The following is a 23,274-nucleotide window of genomic DNA, read 5'->3' on the forward strand; positions in this document are numbered from 1 at the left end:
ATGAAATAAGTGAGTACATAAAATAAGAAACCATGTGATGCTATTGGATGCGCACATAAACAGTGAATGCTCAGCGTGACTACAAACACATATACTTACTCTAATAATCAACAACTAGTCTTTCAAGCGTCTTTACAGATGAACATAAGATATCCTGAAATCGCCTCTGTACAACACCCACTAACGAGCTCACACCTGCAACTGAGGCGGCCACACCGACTGAGCACCGCGCCTGCGAAATTCACAATGCATCGCTCATAAAGGACAAACGGTTCCACCCATCGCATTCGAACACACGACAAAATTAAATTCATACCTTTCTGAAACTTTTCTCGCTTACACCCCCACAAAAGAATTTAAAGGGAAAAAGTTTTTCGCTTACTATATTTCGGATGATGATTTGGTAAAAGTTCTATATCAGACGTGAGATTTTAATTCATTGCTTCACTATTACTGACTCTATTGGGCAGAAAATTTCCAGACGTCATCAACATATAGCACTGAAGGCAATTACAAAATTATTTTGCTGTACGACACACAGTTTAGGAGATATGGCGTGATAAACATAGAGTAACCCGAAAAAACAACTTTTCCTGAAAGCTTAAATATTTCTCTTTTTGAGTGACAATAACTTTTAATGTAATGTAAATAAAGGTGTCGGAAGGTAGTTCTCGGATCACTTTATCATGTTCAGGTGTCAAATTATAAAAAACACGACTTTCATTTTTTAATTTCTGACTCCCCTGCCTTGTACACCCCTCGGCGGCAGCGCTGTGGTCGCGCGCCTTGCCGTGTTTACAGTACGTCTCTCGTTTCGCTGAATGGAGTATAGTCAGGTGAATACAGGGTTATAAATACAAAATCAGATAGGGGTAATGCAGGAGTAGGTTTAATAATGAATAGGAAAATAGGAATTCGGGTAAGCTACTGCAAACAGCATAGTGAATGCATTATTGTGGCCAAGATAGATACGAAGCCCACACCTACCACAGTAGTACAAGTTTATATGCCAACTAGCTCAGGAGATGACAAAGAGATTGATGAAATGTATGATGAGATAAAAGAAATTATTCAGATAATGAAGGGAGACGAAAATTTAATAGTCATGGGTGACTGGAATTCGATAGTAGCGAAGGAAGAGGAGGAAACATAGTAGGTGAATATGGTGGAATGGGAGGAAGGAATGAAAGAGGAAGCCGCCTGGTAGAATTTTACACAGAGCATAACTTAATCATAGTTAACACTTGGTTCAAGAATCATAAAAGGAGGTTGTATACATGGAAGAAGCCTGGCAATACTCGAAGGTCTAAGATAGATTATATAATGGTAAGACAGAGATTCAGGAACCAGGTTTTAAATTGTAAGACATTTCCAGGGGCAGATGTGTACTCTGACCATAATCTATTGGTTATGAACTGTAGATTAAAACTGAAGAAACTGCAAAAAGGTAGGAATTTGAGGAGATGGGACCTGGATAAACTGAAAGAACCAGAGGTCGTAGAGAGCTTCAGGGAGAGCATTAGCTAACGATTGACAAGAATGGGGGAAATAAATACAGTAGAAGAAGAATGGGTAGCTTTGAGAGATGAAATAATGAAATTAGCAGAGGATGAAGTAGGTAAAAAGACGAGGGATAGTAGAAATCCTTGGGTAACAGAAGACATATTGCAGTTAATGATGAAAGAAAATATAAAAATGCAGTAAATGAAGTGGGCAAAAAGGAATACAAACGTCTCAAAAACGAGATCGACAGGAAGTGCAAAATGGCTAAGCAGGGATAGCTAGAGGACAAATGTAAGGATGTAGAGGCACATATCAGTAGGGGAAAGATAGATGCTGCCTACAGGAAAATTAAAGAGACCTTTGGAGAAAAGAGAACCACTTGCATAAATATCAAGAGCTCAGATGGAAACCCAGTTCTAAGCAAATAAGGGAAAGCAGGTAGGTGGAAGGAGTATATAGAGGGTCTATACAAGGGCGATGTTCTTGAGGACAATATTATAGAAATGGTAGAGAATGTAGATGAAGATGAAATAGGAGATATGATACTGCTTGAAGAGTTTGGCGGATCACTGAAAGACCTAAGTCGAAACAAGGCCCCGGAAGTAGACAACATTCCATTAGAACTACTGACAGCCTTGGGAGAGCCAGGCCTAACAAAACTCTACCATCTGGTGAACAAGATGTATGAGACAGGCGAAATACCCTCAGACTTCAAGAAGAACATAATAATTCCAATCCCAAAGAAAGCACGTGTTGACAGATGTGAAAATTACCAAACTATCTGTTTAATAAGCCACGACTGCAAAATACTAACACGAATTCTTTACAGATGGATGGAAAAACTGGTAGAAGCCGACCTCGGGGAAGATCAGTTTGAATTCCGTAGAAATGGAACAATACTGACCCTATGACTTATCTTAGAAAATGGATTAAGGAAAGGCAAACCTACGTTTCTTGCATTTGTAGACTTAGAGAAAGCTTTTGACAAAGTTGACTGGAATACTCTCTTTCAAATTCTGAAGGTGGCAGAGGTAAAATACAGGGAGCGAAAGGCTATTTACAATTTGTACAGAAACCAGATGGCAGTTACAAGAGTCGAGGGGCATGAAAGGGAAGCAGTGATTGGGAAGGGAGTGAGACAGGGTTGTAACCTATCCCCGATGTTATTCAATCTGTATATTTAGCAAACAGTAAAGGAAACAAAAGAAAAATTTGGAGTAGGTATTAAAATCCATGGAGAAGAAATAAAAACTTTGAGGTTCGCCGATGACATTGTAATTCTGTCAGAGACAGCAAAGGACTTGGAAGAGCAGTTGAACGGAATGGACAGTGTCTTGAAAGGAAAATATAAAATGAACATCAACAAAAGCAAAATGAGGATAATGGAGTGTAGTCGAATTAAGTCGGGTGATGCTGAGGGAATTAGATTAGGAAATGAGACACTTAAAGTAGTAAAGGAGTTTTGCTATTTGGGGAGCAAAATAACTGATGATGGTCGAAGTAGAGAAGATATAAAATGTAGACTGGCAATGGCAAGGAAAGCGTTTCTGACGAAGAGAAATTTGTTAACATCGAGTATAGATTTAAGTGTCAGGAAGTCGTTTATGAAAGTATTTGTATGGAGTGTAGCCATGTATGAAAGTGAAACGTGGACAATAAATACACTCCTGGAAATTGAAATAAGAACACCGTGAATTCATTGTCCCAGGAAGGGGAAACTTTATTGACACATTCCTGGGGTCAGATACATCACATGATCACACTGACAGAACCACAGGCACATAGACACAGGCAACAGAGCATGCGCAATGTCGGCACTAGTACAGTGTATATCCACCTTTCGCAGCAATGCAGGCTGCTATTCTCCCATGGAGACGATCATAGAGATGCTGGATGTAGTCCTGTGGAACGGCTTGCCATGCCATTTCCACCTGGCGCCTCAGTTGGACCAGCGTTCGTGCTGGACGTGCAGACCGCGTGAGACGATGCTTCATCCAGTCCCAAACATGCTCAATGGGGGACAGATCCGGAGATCTTGCTGGCCAGGGTAGTTGACTTACACCTTCTAGAGCACGTTGGGTGGCACGGGATACATGCGGACGTGCATTGTCCTGTTGGAACAGCAAGTTCCCTTGCCGGTCTAGGAATGGTAGAACGATGGGTTCGATGACGGTTTGGATGTACCGTGCACTATTCAGTGTCCCCTCGACGATCACCAGTGGTGTACGGCCAGTGTAGGAGATCGCTCACCACACCATGATGCCGGGTGTTGGCCCTGTGTGCCTCGGTCGTATGCAGTCCTGATTGTGGCGCTCACCTGCACGGCGCCAAACACGCATACGACCATCATTGGCACCAAGGCAGAAGCGACTCTCATCGCTGAAGACGACACGTCTCCATTCGTCCCTCCATTCACGCCTGTCGCGACACCACTGGAGGCGGGCTGCACGATGTTGGGGCGTGAGCGGAAGATGGCCTAACGGTGTGCGGGACCGTAGCCCAGCTTCATGGAGACGGTTGCGAATGGTCCTCGCCGATACCCCAGGAGCAACAGTGTCCCTAATTTGCTGGGAAGTGGCGGTGCGGTCCCCTACGGCACTGCGTAGGATCCTACGGTCTTGGCGTGCATCCGTGCGTCGCTGCGGTCCGGTCCCAGGTCGACGGGCACGTGCACCTTCCGCCGACCACTGGCGACAACATCGATGTACTGTGGAGACCTCACGCCCCACGTGTTGAGCAATTCGGCGGTACGTCCACCCAGCCTCCTGCATGCCCACTATACTTCCTCGCTCAAAGTCTGTCAACTGCACATACGGTTCACGTCCACGCTGTCGCGGCATGCTACCAGTGTTAAAGACTGCGATGGAGCTCCGTATGCCACGGCAAACTGGCTGACACTGACGGCGGCGGTGCACAAATGCTGCGCAGCTAGCGCCATTTGACGGCCAACACCGCGGTTCTTGGTGTGTCCGCTGTGCCGTGCGTGTGATCATTGCTTGTACAGCCCTCTCGCAGTGTCCGGAGCAAGTGTGGTGGCTCTGACACACCGGTGTCAATGTGTTCTTTTTTCCATTTCCAGGAGTGTAGTTTGGACAAGAAGAGAATAGAAGCTTTCGAAATGTGGTGCTACAGAAGAATGCTGAAGATTAGATGGGTAGATCACATAACTAATGAGGGGGTATTGAATAGAATTGGAGAGAAGAGAAATTTGTGGTGGATCTTGACTAGAAGAAGGGATTGGTTGGTAGGGCATATTCTGAGGCATCAAGGGATCATCAATTTAGTATCGGAGGGCAGTGTGGAGGGTAAAAATTGTAGAGGGAGACCAAGAGATGAATACACTAAACAGATTCAGAAGGATGTAGGTTGCAGTAAGTACTGGGAGATGATGAAGCTTGCACAGGATAGAGTAGCATGATGAGTTGCATCAAACCAGTCTCTGGACTGAAGACCACAACAACAACATGTCACCTGTATCACTTTGTTTTATCCATGTATATCATCATCTTGCGTGGTTATGAAATAATGTATTTGTGATCACCAGCTCTTTTTCTGTGCAAAAGTCAATAAGTCTGTGCCCTCCTTTATTTCTAGTTGCTATTGATACTTACCTGTCACTTCACCTTTTTGTATGTCTTCTGTCACAGCATTCTAGTTACCCATAATAATAAGAGTCTCCACATGTGTGTCTACTACATATTGCGGATCTCCTCAAGTTGTTCTTATACTTCTTCCATTTCATCATCACTATGTCAATATCTTGGCATATATACTATGTTGACAGCTAAATCTACTGATTCAGCTAACAGAGAGTCATTGATATTACAGTCACAGGACCTACATTTTTTTGTTTTGTTAAGTGCACAATTTTACATTTCTGAGCATTTAAAACAAATTACCAGTCTTTGCGCCACTTTGAAATCTTATCAGTCTGGCTTAATATTTATGCAGCTTCTTGCAGATAGAACTTCATTATATATATATCTGCATCATCCGCAAAATGCCTGAGGTTTGTATTGATACTGTCTGCAAGGTCATTAAAATAAAATGTGAACAGCAAGGGTCCCAACACACTTCCCTACAGCACACCTGAGACAACGTCTACATCTGACAATGACTCTCTATTCAAAGTAACATGCTGCGTCCTCCCTATCACGAAATCCTGTCTGGTCAAAAATTTTGCTTGATACCCCATATGATTGTACTTTTGACAATAAGTGTAGATGTGACACTGATTCAATTTTTTTTTCTTCTTTTTTTAAAAAAAAGTCAAGGAATACTGCATCTATTTGACTGCCTTGATCCAAAGCTTTCAGTATGTCATGTAAGAAAAGTGAGAGTTGGGTTTCACGTGATCGAAGTTTCCAGAATCTGCACTGGTAGTGTGAAGGAGGTCACTCTGTTAGATATACCTCATTATCTTTGGTCTCACAATATGTTCTAAGAATTAACAACAAATCAGGTATATTGGATGGTAGTTTTGTGGATCAATTCTAATACCCTTTTTGTCAATGAGTGTGAGCTGTGCTTTCTTCCAACTGTTGAACACAGTTTTTTATTCAAGAGATCTATGACAGATTATAGTTAGAAGAGAGGCTTCTGCCCCACATGCTTATTTAAAGGTTTGGTCACATGGGCACTCCTCGATTCAGTGCAGATTCTCTCATCTTGACCACCATTCATAATTTTCATAATAATTTCATATAAATACTTATGATAAAACAGATGAAAACCTTTGCAGTCATTTTGAAATCTCTTAACAAACTCACTTGTATGGTATTTGAACAATTGTAAACAAATCTCAAACACACAAATTGCCACTTTTGGCACTCAAGTCAAAACACTAACTCCACCTATTTCATATGTCACAGATACAATTCAATACATGTCAAAAGTTATTGGAATATTAAGGAAGAAAACTCGTGACGATATGATCATTTGTGTGTCTGTGGAGGAGTTCATAGTTATGGCACTGTTTATGTGAACAAACTAAATTGCTTATAATATTTTATAGTTGTATAATTACAAAAATAATCTGATCATTATATTGCAGATATTATCCTCTTTCATCTGGTGTATCGCAAGTGTGACTTTCATGGTGGATTCAGTTGTTACAATTTACCATAATCAGTTTCGTAATAATGTTTATAATTTTTTAACTAGTAAAGCTTCAGACATGGATCTGTGTTTAATGAGCTTGTCCCATTTCCACAGTTCCAAAACTGTCATTGGGTTTTCCTCTAGCATGCTTGTAACAAGTATTAATAAGTTTTCATTAAGACCATATTAGTGGCTACATTTCAAGTCACAGGTCCCTCCATATTAGCTTGTCCCAAGACCATACTGCTGGAACAAACCTCTGTTTCTGCCTAGAAAAATCCCAGTGAGCATTCGGGCTCGTGGCTTACTAGCTGCCTTTACTTCCACTTAGCTCTCCTGTCAGTCCATCTGACAGCTTGCCGCCCCAATTCACATTGGCCCACAGCCGACCTGTCAGATTCATTCTGTCCTGTGACAGTCAAACCATATGCTTGTAAGTCACATACCTCAACTTCGTATACATTACTCACCTGCTGTGTGATATATGAAGTAGCACCATATCTCACTGTTCACATAATGTCAAGTAATACCAGTTTTTCCAGATACTTAACTAAGCCAAAACTCATGTAATAATTTTGTGAGTGGTAAGTCAATTAGCATGAGCATTAGCACCAGCAAACGTACACACATATTAACCTAAATGTAATTGATGTATCTTTACCTAGACATGCTAGTAATAATTTGATAATCAAGTCTTAGAATGAGATAATAACCAAACTGATTTTATGTGAAATAAATGCCCATGTTAGTGTTTTTTTGTACATGCAGCACCCAAGATTAGAGTATATTGTCATTTTCACTTTTTTTTTTCCTTCTTCATGCGTACGCACATCCACAGCTGTTCCTGTAGTTGCATCAGGTTGGTGCAACTGGATTCTTTTGTCCAAGGCAGTCATAGTGCAGTTGTACACCTTCCTCGTCAGTATACAGCCAGCAGTGCCGTGCCACCCATCGCGAGCCAAGCCTTATCCTATCAAAGTGTTCAAACAACTCCTCAGTGATCAAGCTAGAGAAACACTTCCCTCGTTCACCGTGTGTCCTCTGTGTTTAAATCTCAAGTGAGACTACCAAGTCAACAATAAATAAAACTAAAACTGCTGTATATTCACCTATATTAACTGATAATAGACAAATCATTTTAAATTTTGAGAAAACTCATTTGTATCCCACAAGTTACCTGTGATCTAATTGACAAAATAAATGATTTCCATGATTCTAAATCTGAACATTACATTTACATACTGACATAAGAGAAAACAATCAAACACTGTGCTATACATCACATTACTCACCTCACCCCCATGCTTCAGACTTAATCCCCATGAGTTATTTCCCATACCACAGTTATATACACCTCTCTCTTCACCTCTGACAATAATAATATCATATGTATACACATATACCAAAATCAAATCACTTAAAATGTCCCTATCTGCTCATGAACAGTAAAATTCCTATAATCCTTATTTAAATGAAACTTCTGCCTTCAATTCCAACAGTATGAGTTGTTTAAATCAGGTTACACAACACATCCAGAGACACATCTAACATTGAGAAACCCGCAGAATTACTTATAACTATACAACAAGGTAAACGTACACTTTATACTCTTGAGCACATTGCATTCTCTTCATTCCCTTCTCTTCCTCGACACCTCTTATACTCATTATTTGGCACTCTTTCTTAGACTTAGTTTCTTCCTCACACTCTTCCTCAATGATTGGTAGCTGGTCCATTTAATTAATCAGTTGTTCAACAGTTATTCTTGGAGGCAGCTTAAAGCTTTATGGTCAGTAAAAACTACAAGCTCTCTGTCACTCTAAATTTTTGGAAGCCAGATACCACAGCCAGTAACTTCTTTTCTGATATTCCATACATCAGTTCATACTTAGACAGCATCCAGCTTGTGAATGCTATAGTTCTCTTCTGTATCTTTCCATCTGTCATTTTCTCCTGGAAAACTGCAGGTGCAATGCAGAAAGGCAGTGACATGTCCGGATAGTATAATACTTTACTATTAACTAAGCTGCTCTTGGTAGCTTCAAATTCCTTATCACACTTAGCAGACCAACTCCATTTAACACTATTTTTGAAATAACCTTCATAGATTTGGTGAATTCATACTGTAATCACTGATGAATTTTCGATAAAGTGTATATAGCTCAATAAATGACTTCAGTTTCTTCCTATTTGTTGTTCTCCTGCACTCAGCTAGAGTCTTTAGGTAGTATAACCTCAGAAGTTAACAGATGATGTAAGAATGACAATCCTTCCTGCAAAAATTCAAATTTATTCAGGTTAAGAGTCATTCCTCCTTTATATATAGCTTTGAACACCATCTCTAGTATTTGGCAATGTCTCTGCCATCAGCTGCTGTTTATCAATATGCCATTAACATACACAGTAAGTTTTCCCAAGAACTCATATCTAAGAACATGATTTAATTTAGCCAGACCAACACAGCCACTGATATATGTAATCTAAATGGAACCATTCTAAACATAAATGTTCTCCCTTCAAATAAAACTGCAATATACTTCCTGCTGTCTTCAGCTAACTTCACCTGCCAGAAACCATAATTAAATCTATATTAGACATGACCTGTATATTGTTAAAAATTTTCAAAAGTTCATTCATGTTCTCAGTTGGTCATTGTCTTTTAGAATTATTTTGTTCAGTCTCTTTGCATCTGACAAAATTCTCAAAGAACCACCTTTCTTTTTTACTTTAACAGTCGTCTTACTGCTTCCTTGTCTGCCACAGCAATAATGAAATGTTTAATACTAATTACTTCATGGGGCATTACCTTTAAATGATATTTAAAATTAACTACTTTCCCAGGCTTATCTCAAAACACGCCTTTATATTTACTCAATAGTTCCTTGACCTGTGAGCTTTGATCCTTTGAAAGATGTTTGATCTCTTTATAACTTATTGGCTCCAGAGAATATGGCCCCCAACTATGCTTGTTCTCCCTTTTTAGGTGAATCATCACATTACTTCTTGTCAGTTCATTTTTAAATTTAACTCTTTTTTTATGCTACCTCCATCATTAAATTCCAAAACTTTGTGCGTTACAATAATATTGTGTCCATACTTACTAATAAAATTCATCCCGAGAATAATGTACATAGCAAGGCCAGGCCCCACAAAGCAGTCTATATCAAAATACCGTTCCTTAATCTTAAAATGTAATAGAATTTCCATCTTTACTGGCTTGCTACATCCCCCAGTTGCAGTCTTTATTTTAACCCTAGTTACAGTCAACTCCACCTAATATCTGCTTCTTATCTGTTGCCGGAACGATTCAGATACAACTGACACATTAGAGCCAGAATCTAATAGTGCGATACTTTCTACATTTCCCACTTTGAAATTAATATTTGGTTGAACTTTTTCAGTAACTACCCTCTTTAATTCAGTCTCTTCCAACATACCTGTTTCAATTTCGTCCATGCTCTCTCTATCGATTGTATGATAAGTCTTATACATACTCCCATAAACAAACCCTTAACCACTTCCTGTACATCCTGTTCACTCCTTCAATTTTCCTTGCCACTTTAAATTTTAAATTATCCCATTTCTCAGGAATTAACATTTTATGGATCTTATCATGAGATACCAAGTAATTAACATCATACTCGGCTTTTTCTTTTCCCACCCAATCACTATTAATATTCTTATTTAGAACCACCTGACAACGTTCCGTAAAAACATTTGTCTGAGCTGCTTCCATAGGACAAAACTCAACATTTTCATTACTTCAGTCAGCCTCAACTTCACTCACTAACTCATCATTGCCTCACACAACATCATTAGGTGCACCCACTGGTGCAGCCACAACATTTTCATATACATCATTACCTACTGCGTAACCATGTGCAGCCACTGGTACAGACATATCAGTATTATCACTAACAGCGCATACTCCACTTTGAGCTGGCTCACATTCATTAATATCTGAAGAACTTCATCATTACTCACCTACATGTCCACTAACATTACCCAATAATTTCGTTATTATTTGCTTTGCTCTTCATTCCCACATGGACACCTATTTCTACTTCTGGTAGAGTCACTGCCTCTGTTTCAATATTGCCTATAATCTTAACCATATTTTCTTCATTATCTTCTAGTTCAACCATTTTATTTCTGGCAAACAATTCCCCAACATAATAGCAAGAATCAGCATTGTTACATTTGTTCATATTGCATGTGTTATTGATATTATTCCTCCTGTTCCAATTACTGTAGTCATTAAACCCTTCTCGCATATTTTCATTACCTATTATTGCATCCATATTGCATAAAGCTATTTCTCTTCTGTGTTTCTCACAAGTTCTCTTCCCTATTGTAATCTTGTCTGGTCCTATTCTTTGCATATCTGTTAGCCCCGCTGTGGACCTTGAGTGAGGCTCCCTTCAATTTTCCAACTGTCTGCCTTGAAGACTTGCACCCTGTACACTCTCATATCTTGACCCTAGCCATACTTCCTCTCTCCTTTGTTCAAAATTCTCTCTTCTTTCATTATAATTCCCATTATCTCCCTGCTGCCTATCGTTCCGATTCCTACTACTATTATTATGTCCACTCCTGTCATTTCTCCCCCCCATTTTTATGATTTTTATTGAAATTATTATTGTAATTACCTCTGGCATGTTTTCAGTTACTATCCCTCTGCTCAACAAATTTTGATCTGTAATGCAGAGCCTTATCCATGTTTTCTGTGAAATCTAGAAATGCTTCTACAGAATCAGCAGGGCTCTGGATTAGTTATTGTAGAGATTTCTGTAAGAACCTCTGCTGTCCTATCCAAATGTATTAATTGATTTAATTCTGTTGCACATAATTTCCTCATGCTCTCTTTACCACTCTTATATCCTGTCCCATTCAGAAATTCATTTTGTAACATTACTCGTGTAACTCACCCCAGTATTTATTTAAGAACAGAATTTCAAAAGTCCTGAAATCAACGAATTGCTGTACATGCTGGTTACCTCATGTCTGCACTCCCCCTTGTAATTGCCTCTTTATGGATTTAATTTTAACCATCTCACTCGTGCAACAGAATTATATTTACACACAGCTAAGAAGTCCACTGCATGGTACTTACTCCTCCACTGAATGGTTTTGTACACAATCCTTGCCCCATGGAATGTCCCATCATTAAATTCCCTAGCCCAGCTGTTACATTACGTATTGATTCCTTCAGTTCATTTATCTTTTTCTCTCTTTTACTTACTTCCCTTACAGCTTTTCACCTATACTTTTACAACAATCGACAATGCCATCATTCACTGATTTTCACTCTGCATTTGTTTCTATTTCATAATTTATACATTTCTTTTCTTGTGCCTCCATTAGTTTCACAAGATAATCTTCCACAGTTTCCACTTTGGCTACCAATCCCTTTCCTATCTCATCAACTTTGTAATTAACTCTCTTGACCATTTTAGCTGTATTTTCAACTTTATTTGTAATCTCATTGAATTTACTATCTAGCTGATCAAATTTTGCACTCACTACACATATCAGCAAGCTCCGATTCCATTTCCTCCAATTGTGAATTAATATTTCCAGTTATTTCAGTTTTTATACTCCCAATTTTATGCTTCAAACAATGGAATGTAACAATATTATGAAAAGGAAAGTTGCTACTCACCATATAGCAGAGATGCCCGCGCTGTCCAACCCACCCTGTGTTGAATATTTCTTGGCTGAATACAACTCGTGCAGGGACAGCGTGAATTTTTGGCAACTTTGAGCTGTAATATCCCGGGCAAAAGGTTTTGTAAAAAAATAAAATTTGGCCATCTTGTACAACTTTATGCATTCTCTAAAGAATAATAATGAAAAGAATTTTACAAGCCATATTGAGCCAGAAAATTGTAGGTAAATCAGCCAAAAAAATAGGTGCCCGAAAATATTTCAAAGTTTGGCTTCTTGCATTACCAGAACTAACGCTATGACGAACGTGAAACTTGGCATGTAGTAACCTACCAACACAAGTTTCTTAAATAAAGTTTCATTTCCATAGCACTTTTCAGTACTGAATTAATTAAGCACAAAATTGAAGATTTAGTAAAAACATCAAAAATGTGGTATTTTCATTCCGATTTTGCTAAAAAAAACTATGCTCTGTAAAACGTACCAAGCTGTACAACTGGAACAAAAGTTAGGTGCGAAAATCAGGCCCGAAAACAATGTAAACTTTGGGTTAGCATATCTAGTAGTATGAACACATGATGGGTTGGGGTTGGATTGTTTGGGGGAGGAGACCAGACAGCGAGGTCATCGGTTTCATCAGACTAGGGAAGGATGGCAGCCGTGCCCTTTCAAAGGAACCATCCCAGCATTTGCCTGGATTGATTTAGAGAAATCATGGAAAACGTAAGTAAGGATGGCTGGACGCGGGATTGAACCGTCGTCCTCCCGAATGCGAGTCCATTGTGCTAACCACTGCGCCACCTTGTTTGGTGGTGAATGCATGATGAAAATGAAATTTAGAGTGCAATATATTGACTTCACAACGATAAGGAGTAAAAATTTTTATTCCCGTACTATTTTTCCTATAATCTACAAATTAGTCAAAAAGATGTTGATTTTTATGAAAAGATGAAAACAGGTATATTCGATACTTCTTTTTCAAATATTGTTTTCTATTAATGCTTCAAAACCAGTCTCATTCAAACAACAAATTTTAAGCCCTCCACCCTCCCCAGAACAATAAGTTTAATTTTCGATATTGGCTAACAACGGAGGCAAAGTAGCAAGAACAATTGCACTGAGAAAAGAGCTTTAACTCTGGCATGTTGTTTCTCGTTGATCAAAGGTGTTTAAATCAGTTATGGAAAACATGTTTTGTACAAGTAGACCGAATGTGCTGCTAAGGATAAAAGAATATAACTGTCCGTGTTACGTGTTAATAATTTAAATGTATCGTACGCAGATTAATACATAGATTTTGTTATACTGGCGCAATGTCCTCGGTGTAATCACATTTTCCACAGTACAGATATTGCACCATCTCAGTCACCAAGTCCGCTTATTTGGCAGTAAACTTCTACATATGAATAAGTCGAGCTTCTTTTGAATAATTCTACACCTGTTGCATCTATTTCCCATTCTTCTTTTCAATCCGGGCTTTGGACCGGCACTGGCGAATTTACATTTTTGCCTGTTTTTTTAGTAATTTATTCAGAAGCGTCAATAAACTTTCTCAGATTTAGTTCCCAATAATTAGTAATGCTTCTTTGTATGATAAGTCTCAAAGCCGGGTACAACACATAAAGGAAAGTTGCAAGTTTTGCATTGGTATCTAGTTTGCCGGCAGTTTCTGTTTCGTGCAAACCATGCATCTGCACATTTGTGTACTTTCCTGCAATGTTCACTCATGATAACAGCCGGAAAATGTCTCCCTGTGAATCACAGAGGATTCTTGTCGTTGTAGTGCTTTCCCCTACCAGCTTTTCTCTGTTCTGTACCATATTTTTCTAAAATCTCCCTTACAAGAGAAAAGTGAAACTCTGCGAGTGCCATTTTTCGCCCTGTTACCGACTGGTGGAGAGCATGAGCATTTAGAATGCAAAAGTCCAGAATGTGAAAAAAATATTTCTTATACCATTTCACAGTCTTACGCACTGATCCCACTGAGCTCAGTAACATGTCACAATGGTCAACTGCACCCATACTCAAATTGTAATCTTCAATACATTGCAGTTTCTTTATTTTTTCGCCAGTATTTCTGTCAGTCTTCTCTATTTCAACAATTTGTGTTGTGTGACTTGTGGTCAACATGTACCTCCTCTCTCTTATCGCACCACTTGACAGCAAGGACCTTGTCAGTGGACCTAAACTCAGTTTCTGCTTGTTTTAATTTCTTCTGCAGTATTTTTATTTTACGAACAACTCCACATCGGCTGTTCCATGGCTGTGAAGCCAAAGAAATAGGTCCAGGCTGGAGTACCAATTATTGACATATAGAATACGACCCTGTTCCAAATATGGTCCTATAAGAGTTGCCACTACGTCGCCACTTTTTCCCAAATTGTGGAATCCAATTTCTGTTGTTGCAGCTGTATATACAATAAAATCTAAAATATACCCACTCTGACAGTCAACAGTACAAATGTCGTTATTCCAATTCTACTTCACTTGGAATAAATTGCTCAAAAGATAATCGTCTTTTGAACAGCAAGAGACTTTCATCTATACAAAGCTTGTGACGTGGGCGAAATGAATTACGAAGCGTCTTAGGAACTTTGTCAACAATCTTCCTAATTTTAAATAGACTGTCACCTCCAGTACTCGCAGAGTTATCACTGAAGTGTAACATTCTCAGAAGTAGACAAAAACGGTCTCAGGACATAATTTCGTTGAAAATTGGTGTGTTCAAAAGTGTATCTCTGGGCCAATAATCACTTAATTTTAACTTCTTAACTTGTGCCATTAGAAGGCAAACAGCAACAAAACAAAACATTTCCTCAAATCCAGTGTCTTTCCACTTTGACAATCGAGAATTCACAGATTCTGTAGTATTTTATCTGGTGTCAATGTAAAAAAACTTTGTTTCATCTGCAATAAATTGCAACAGTTCTTGAGACATAAATATCACAAAAAATGAAAGAATTCTTGGGTCAGTATCTTATTGACATTTGTGTCCTGAGTTTGAGTCATCAAAGTAATGGTTTAATGGCGGGAAATCAGTTCCTTTCCAGTCAAATGTGTCACTTAAGCATACTCTTGTCCAAACCGTTTCACTGTCATTTTCTGATTCCTCGGATTCAGAGGAACTGCTGACTGTAATTCTGGCTATCCCCTCTGATGTAAAGGACTGAGGACTACAACTTCGAGATTCTGTTGAAGACTCATCACTGTTAGCAACATTAGATAATTCACACTCACAGTTGCTCTTAGTGAGCATATCCAGGATTTCTTTATCTGTGCAACCACGGTGATGTGACATTTCTCACGTAGAAAACAAGAAAACTGATGAAAATACAGGAATCTTAATTCGAATTCTGCAGAAAGGGAACACAGCAACAAACATTTATGCGTGCTCGAATTAAAGTCAGACCACTGAACAGTTACTGGAAGAGCAGTGCGGGAAGACAGTTCTGCATGTATACACGTCTGTAGCGCTCAGGTAGCTGTGACTCAGTGTGCCTAAACTCGTCCCCAGCGGTGGGAAGGCCAGTGGGGTGGGACACATAAACATGTCCTTAGCGCTGTAGGGAAGAACTGAGGCATGACGAGTTTACACGTCCCCAGCAGTCAAAGGGTTAGTGATGACTACATTTCAAGTCACAGGTCCCTCCGTATTATATTGTCCTGTGACCATACCACCATAACATACCCCTGTTTCTGTCTGGAAAAGCCCCGATGGCCACTGGGCCTTGTTGCTTGCTAGCTGCCTTTGCTTCCAATTAGCTCGCCAGTAATGGTGTCCATCTGACAAACATTCATACCAGCCCACTGCCGTCCTGTCAGATTCTCCCCTGGTCTCAGCCTTTGCTAGTCCCGGTCCTCCACCTACCTATCCCCTTCCCTGCTTCCACTCCAGCAATACACATGCAATATAGCCCAACAGTGTACACCTTTTCTACTTCTCTCCTCTCCCCCATCCCAGCATAGCCTTCAGATTGTGCACGTAGCAGCCCTTTCCTGTCCGTACCACATCCCTGCACACTCTCACGGTCAGAAAAGTATCTTCTCCTACCTTCACCCTACCCTGTTATCCCTCCCCATCTCCACCTCAAACCACCTCCTTAACACCTCCATCCATCCCAGCAGATTTCTGCTTGTGTCAGGCGAAGTTGTAGTCCACAGAGGACCTCAGTGGCCCTTGTGTGTGTGTGTGTGTGTGTGTGTGTGTGTGTGTGTGTGTGTGTGTGTGTGTGTGTGTGTTTCCATTTCAGCAGGAGGACTTCTTTGACTGAAATCTTGAATTTTTAGCAATTTTCTTTCATTGTGCCCAATGACTGCCCCATGTGCTGAGTGGCATTGCATGCTTTTCATGTTATTATTCCATCCTGGAATAACAGTGTTTGATTTTACTTAACATCTGACTAGTTCTGTTGGTTTTGTTTTTTCCTGTATTTTTCCCCCAGAAGAAAGCGTTTTAGATAAAAAGGAGGGGAAGTACAAAGAAATCACTCTAATTTTATTTTATATTTGCACATAATGTTTTGTGTGTTATAAATGCAAATTTTTCCTTGATGTGGCACTATAAAATGTTGGATTTGTGATATGTACCAAAAGCATAATCCTCTCGCCCTAGATTAGTATCAGACTGATCATACGTCCCAAACTCAACTTTAACTTTGTTGTTTCTTTGTACTTGACAGCAGTTGTCTGTAATCCAGAGTGTTCAGGCAGTACATACTTGCTGATGTACATAATGAATGGTTGCCAACTGTTGTGGATTGATCACAATTCTTACGGATTTATCAACTTAATTACAAAGCTGTGAGAAGTTACTAAAAATTTTTGGAAATAGACATTTTATAATTTGATTTTTTACTGAAAAGGCCCTGTTTACATTTCACTAATATTATGTTACTAAAATTATTTATAAACACTAATGATTTCCTTGCTGGGTACTCAGTAAACCTGTCCAAGAATGAATTTGTCACCAAGGCTTATTAAAAGTGTGTTAAGCTCCACAGTCGTGTCTGTACAGATCAAAAGGGACATTGTTCCTGGCTTGCAATCACTAAATGCCACTGTTTGTTTTTGCTCTACCTGCAGTGTTGTATGTTTTCTTAATCTGTTTTCCTGTTTGAAATGGAGTGGACAAAAAGCAAACTTTATGAATTTGTCACTCTCTGTGATGTAGAGGAATGGCTCTGAAAAGTTGAAAGTCATAGTAAAAGAATTTATGCTTTCATTTCTCAGTAGCACAGTAACAACAAAGACAACAGGATTCATTTTGTGCCTTTGAAAAAATTTGTTGTCAGTAAGTTTCATAAACTGCCATAAAAAAAAAAGAAATTACACTACTTTCTATTAAGCAGGAATGAATGTATGTAGGAGGCAGCTGTCAAATGTAGACATGGATGTGGCAGGGAGATAACCAGCTGCAGATACCCTTGTCACATTCATGTGAAATGTGAGTGACACTGAGGATGAAGTTGTTTTCTTTATTGAAGATGGTACTTGGTATTAGAAAATAAAAATAAATGTGTGACCAGTTAAATATATCTTCTTTATTTAGGATTTGAAAAATGTCTGAAATATAGCATTTAAAGGACTAAATTAGGCTTCTAATTTTTAAAATTTTCCAAGTATGGTCCCCTCTGTACACTTTCCATGTCATTACTGAAAACCCCTTCTCAAGGTTCGAGGTTGGCAGCTATGATAATGAGCTGAATTGAAACAAATACTGCTAATAAGAAACCAGTTATTTTTTGTCTGTAGTTTTGTTCTCGGTGCATCAGTAGATACATCAACAAGGTCCTTTGGTAATTGATGATCATTAATTTAAATTTAAAAGTAGCCAATGGAGTGAGGAGAAACTGCAAAATTTGCTGCTTGTGGAGTGTCTCGTGTAAATCCATTGTGTACCCATCTGTGAATAACATTAAAACTGCCTTAAGGGGGGTGGGGGGGCTCAGTGCCTGGAGATGACTTTGGCATGTGAGTACAAGTTACGTATGAATGTGCGCATTTTTTTAAATTTGAAGGACTTGGTCCCATAGCTTTGTCTGCATTTTAAATGCACTGTGTATATGCCTGTGTGCCACTCAGTGCCTCCCCTATGTGGTTACTAGCAATTTACCCTAATTAATATTGTGGTTATTCCATCCTGGATTTTCCATTGTTCGACTTCAACACTTATATAATTGTGATGAAAGTGACACACTAATAAATGCCCTTTCACTACAGTGTTACAGAAAGCTGGTCGTAATATGGAGCATACTCTCATTGGTGCTTACGTAGGTCTGCTGTTGGGATATCTTGTTATAGATAATAAGGTAAGAAACTAAACATTGATTCATATTATACATAAAAGGAGCAAATTTTTTTAATAAATTTGAATTTTATTGTGACAGCCATAGCAGATGATCTAAAGAAATTTGATGTAAGCAATTTATGTGATTCCCAGGACTATGAACATCTGATTCGTCAGTACCTGCCTGAGGGAAATTTCAAGACAATAGTTGGTGTGCTGCAAAAGGTTTATGACTTCATGAATCTCACAGCTTCTGTAAGTAATTGTGATTACAAATGAAAATTAAATACACCCCAGAACGTTAACACATAAACACATAATTTATACGGTGTATAAAAATGGCCAATGGCTCAGTGGTGAAGTGCTTGACAACAATATCAGTATTATTATTTTTTCTTTCACTCAGTGTTTCTTTCTACTCTGGCAATATTTGATGATGTGAAAAATGCAGAAATGCACAGTAGTTCAGAGGATGACAAGGGCAAATACCTTGTAAAGGTATTGATGAGAGTTTTACCCTGTTAAAAAGGCTGGAGTAATATACAATAGGAGGTAGAAGGCAACAAAAATAGTTTACCATATTTTCAGATTTCAGAGTCAGGGTTTAGTCCATCCACAGGTAATGAGGAAAAAAAGGAAAAGAATAATTAATGGTTTGCAAAATGTTTGGGTGTTATTGAAAAGATTTAGCTACTAACAACCCAAGAGAAGAAAAGAGGTGTGTTGTAGTCTGCAAATAGCCATAATGTCTCTCTGTAAGTTCTTTTCAACACTTGTGAGCAGTCAAATTAAAGACACGTACATATTAGCATTTAGAATCTTTTATGACCTGCCGATGACAGTGACATGCCTTGACATGGCCTTAACAAGGCAGTGATGGAGAGCTATCGTGAGACATGACCACTACAATTTGCAAAGACTGACCAGTCCCTCACACCTTGGTTGGGGTTTCCCCAGGTGTGGTCAGTAGTATTTAGCCTGGTGACCTATTAGGGCACACAAACATCCCCATCTCCATTGAGTGTTACTCCAATAATTATGACACAGTTCAGAAACAATGGGCTAATGCATTGTCTTGGTGAAGTTACAGGTCACTTGTATAGTGGTATAGGTAGACACATGGGTGTACAAGTTGTGATAAAAGATACGGTGAATGAATCTTTTTAGCTGCAACTGCTGATGCTAAAATCATTTGATATACAATCATTCAGTGTAATTTGTCTTTGAGCCTGATCCATTGAGACAGGCTATGTCAAGTTAGAACACGCTTTGGCTTGTCAGTCGTGTCCAGAGACGCTACGATAAGATTGTGTTTATCATGTCCGTTGTCCATCATGGATTTTGAACAACGTCGGAAAGCTAAGTTCTGTTTCAAGTTGCAAAGATGAGTCAGTGGAAGATGAGCAATGATCGCTACATCCCTTATTGTCAAAAACAGAAAAAAAATGTGCAAAAAGTGGCAAAAATTGTTTGTTCCAACGGGCGAATAACTGTTCAAGAGCTTACCAAAGAACTTCACATCTTGTTTGGGTCTGTGCAAAGGGTTTTAACTAATAACTTGCAAATGAGATGAATGAGTAAAAAATTTTTCCTCAGGAAAATCATGTGTCAGTTTGCACATAGTTGATGGATCTCTTCATTCAGATCTGGACTTCTTGTTGTGTCCAAAATAGTGACTGCGGTCAAGCTTGGGTCTGTCAGTATAACCCTGAGATGAAAATTCAGAGTTTCCAATGGAAAACCAGTGAAGCTTCTTGCCCTAACAAGACAAGTTAGTCAAAATCGAGTATCAAAGTTGTGGTCATTCAGGGTCTATACAACCCGGGACAACCGGGAAACCCAGGAAAAATTCAGGAATTTTTTCAATCGGGAAAAACCCAGGAATTTTTTAGAATTCCGGAAATTTTACTTTGTTTTAGTTTGCAGTAAAATTTTTGTAATCCTGAATGATAAGAAATGATACTCTAACAAAGAATATTACTGTATTCCGCTACTGCATGATAATACCGCAACAGTAAAACATAAATGAGAGAAAAAAACGAAAATTGAAGTTGCAAATGAAATGCACCATATACAGCAACAAAACCCAGGGTTCTCACACAAGCATCTGCCTACAGCAAAATGTGTCAAATGCGTTAGAACGAAGACTATGCAGAGTTTCATAGCAGAAAGCTGCTTTCAATCAGCATGACGTCACAACTGTTTACATTAGATTCGTTTGAGCGGTTAACAGTGAGCTGATGTACATGTACAGTTGAGTCGCATATGAACAGTGCCTTCTCCTGCTTCTGGCTACACTAAGTGCAACTGTTAGCTGTATCGACAGTAGCAGCAAGCAGCCAGATTCTATCCACAAAAATTTTTCTTGCCAGACTTGCGCATGTGTGGAGTAGTGTGAGTTGTAGTTGGGAGGGGGTAGTCTCCACGTGACCTGTGTTTATGTTTTCGCTGTTTACAGCTCTCACGTCAAATGAAAACAAAATTGATTTGTGTGGCCGGGAACTTTCATGTGAATTAAAATACAGTCATACAGTCACATAATTACTGAAGGCTAAAATATGTTATTTGTTGCAGTTTTCAGATTTTGTTTTATTTCCACTTTTCTGACAGTCAAGCATTAATCATCTAGCAGAACAATGAAGTTATTTTTGTCAGTTTGCTAAAGAAATTTGGCTTGTATTAATTTTTTCTGCTGAGGCAGTCAATTTCTTTCAGACAAAGTGTTTCGTTCGACACTATTGGCTAGTATCGACTGTTCACTGAATTACAAGTTAGTGTTTTCATCTTCTGGTACATACGGGATTACGCGATAATAAAGAACCAAACATGAGAAAATACAGTACTGGTACTCCAAGAAAATTTACATCCTGAAAACCACACTGAAAAGCTTAATATCAGGTTGAGCCTACATCATTGTGAATTTGGACAAATGAATGCGCACTTTAAGCCGAATTATGCATTTTACTATGGTTTATGAATTCCAGTGCTCTTGGAGTATCCTCTGATGTCTTCTTACTTTTATGATGTAATGTAAGAGCTCTTAATGTTTCACACATACAAACATACGGGCTACCTACACATTGTAGCTGCACAGGCGCAATAACACGTTTTCTGGCTCTCTCTGGCAACTGCTGAAATGAACATATTTCTAACAAGTCACAGGAAAATATTGCGAATGATGGTTTGAAAAGCGCTACTTTCAAAGTAAATTTCCTTTAACACAAGATGAATTATGTTACATGTGAGAATATGCAGTTAATTTCTTAAACCACAGAGCACTTGACTCTCGTTGAAATCAACACTTTTAGGGTGAGCCATAGAAGAAATTCAAGCCCAGAAAATCAGACATTTATGTCATTATCTAAAATTTTTCTGGCACAGTTGTGTGATGTATCTTAAAGTGTAACACACAAAAAAAAGATCAGTATTATATGTGAAAGCACAGCTTCTCTTGCAGCTTATTAATCTTTGCGACCAATATTATATGTGAAAGCTATGTTTTCCTTGTAGCTACACTATGCATATTAATTTAGAACATTAATTTTTCCTGTTTGTGTCTTCATACTACTGAGCAGTGATGTTGCTATTGGCTGACTACATCAAGTGCCCTATGTCTTGAATATGCGCTGCCAGCGGCTGACAAGATCATGTGACCTGAACAGGCTTACAGAAGCTCATCGCAGTCTGGATTTAAACTGACATGCTGTGTTCGTTGGAATTCAAATTTATACATTCGTCATACGAAAATATGCAGCATATCGTATTACAAAAATATACAGCGTACATGTTGCTGCACATCAAAGATCTTTCCAAAACGGTTTTTTCTTTTGCTGTGTTTTATTTTCTAAAGTGCTGGAAGTTCTACGCCAGTGTATAAAATAACATAGCCGTTCGTAGGATTGATAAGTTTTACAGTTCTGAGGGAAAGCTTACTGTCAAACATGGAAAAAGTGTATTTTCAACTGGGAAATGAGTTTTTTTCCTTGTCCACATACACACCCTGTCCTTGGTTTTCTCAATACTGAGGGCATAGTTTGATTGGAGTTCTTTTCAAGGGCAACAGCTGTAAATGCCAAATTTTACAAGGGTGACTGCAATTTTTGTGAAATGATGTACAAAGAGAGAGACCAGAAAAATGGCCCCTGTGGCTTCCTTCTTCATCACGAGGTCTTCGTGCAGAGTAGTAGTCATGTCTTTTCATATCTGACTTATCAGATTTAGCACCATGTGATTTCTGGCTCTTCCCAAAAATTAAGACCTTGTTTAAAGAAAAACATTTTGACACCATGTTAGAAATGCTTCCAGTCGTGGATTCAATGTTGGGATAGTGCATTGCTATCCAAGGACAGTACTTTGAAGGAGATTGAATCAGATTCCATTTGAGCTTATTAATTTCTTTCTGATAAAATTATTCATTGTATTTATTGATTACACCTCATACATATTCAGATATTTAGTTCCTATATTGATTGCCATTGAGACACAATGGCTTATACAAGGTATCCTGGGAGGAATTCTAAATATATGAGAGGAATGATAGTCTGAAGCAAAAAAGACAAGTAAACGTGGACTCTAAAATTAGAGCCAAGAGCATTTCTCCTTCTCTGAATCTTTTGAACAGGTATCTTCTAGTGCAAACTCTTTGCTTTAAATGTTTTGGTAGGTGGTATTATGGACCAAAACAAGAAAAAAAAAGTTCAGAAAACATTGGCTAGTAG

The 23,274-nt window shown here is 38.7% G+C and overlaps 1 protein-coding gene across 1 annotated transcript in view; it reads left to right on the forward strand.

Annotated features, from left to right (window-relative positions):
• The window catches only part of LOC126187714 (protein wings apart-like), a 107,357-nt gene that overhangs the window by 79,070 nt on the left and 5,013 nt on the right, over nucleotides 1-23,274 (forward strand). Inside the window, exons 11-12 of the mRNA XM_049928961.1 lie at nucleotides 18,490-18,578; nucleotides 18,710-18,811. Coding sequence (XP_049784918.1) covers nucleotides 18,490-18,578; nucleotides 18,710-18,811 — 191 coding nt within the window. The remainder of the gene's footprint in view (nucleotides 1-18,489; nucleotides 18,579-18,709; nucleotides 18,812-23,274) is intronic.

This window comes from Schistocerca cancellata, chromosome 1 (genome assembly GCF_023864275.1).
Source record: "Schistocerca cancellata isolate TAMUIC-IGC-003103 chromosome 1, iqSchCanc2.1, whole genome shotgun sequence".
Lineage (NCBI taxonomy): Eukaryota > Metazoa > Arthropoda > Insecta > Orthoptera > Acrididae > Schistocerca > Schistocerca cancellata.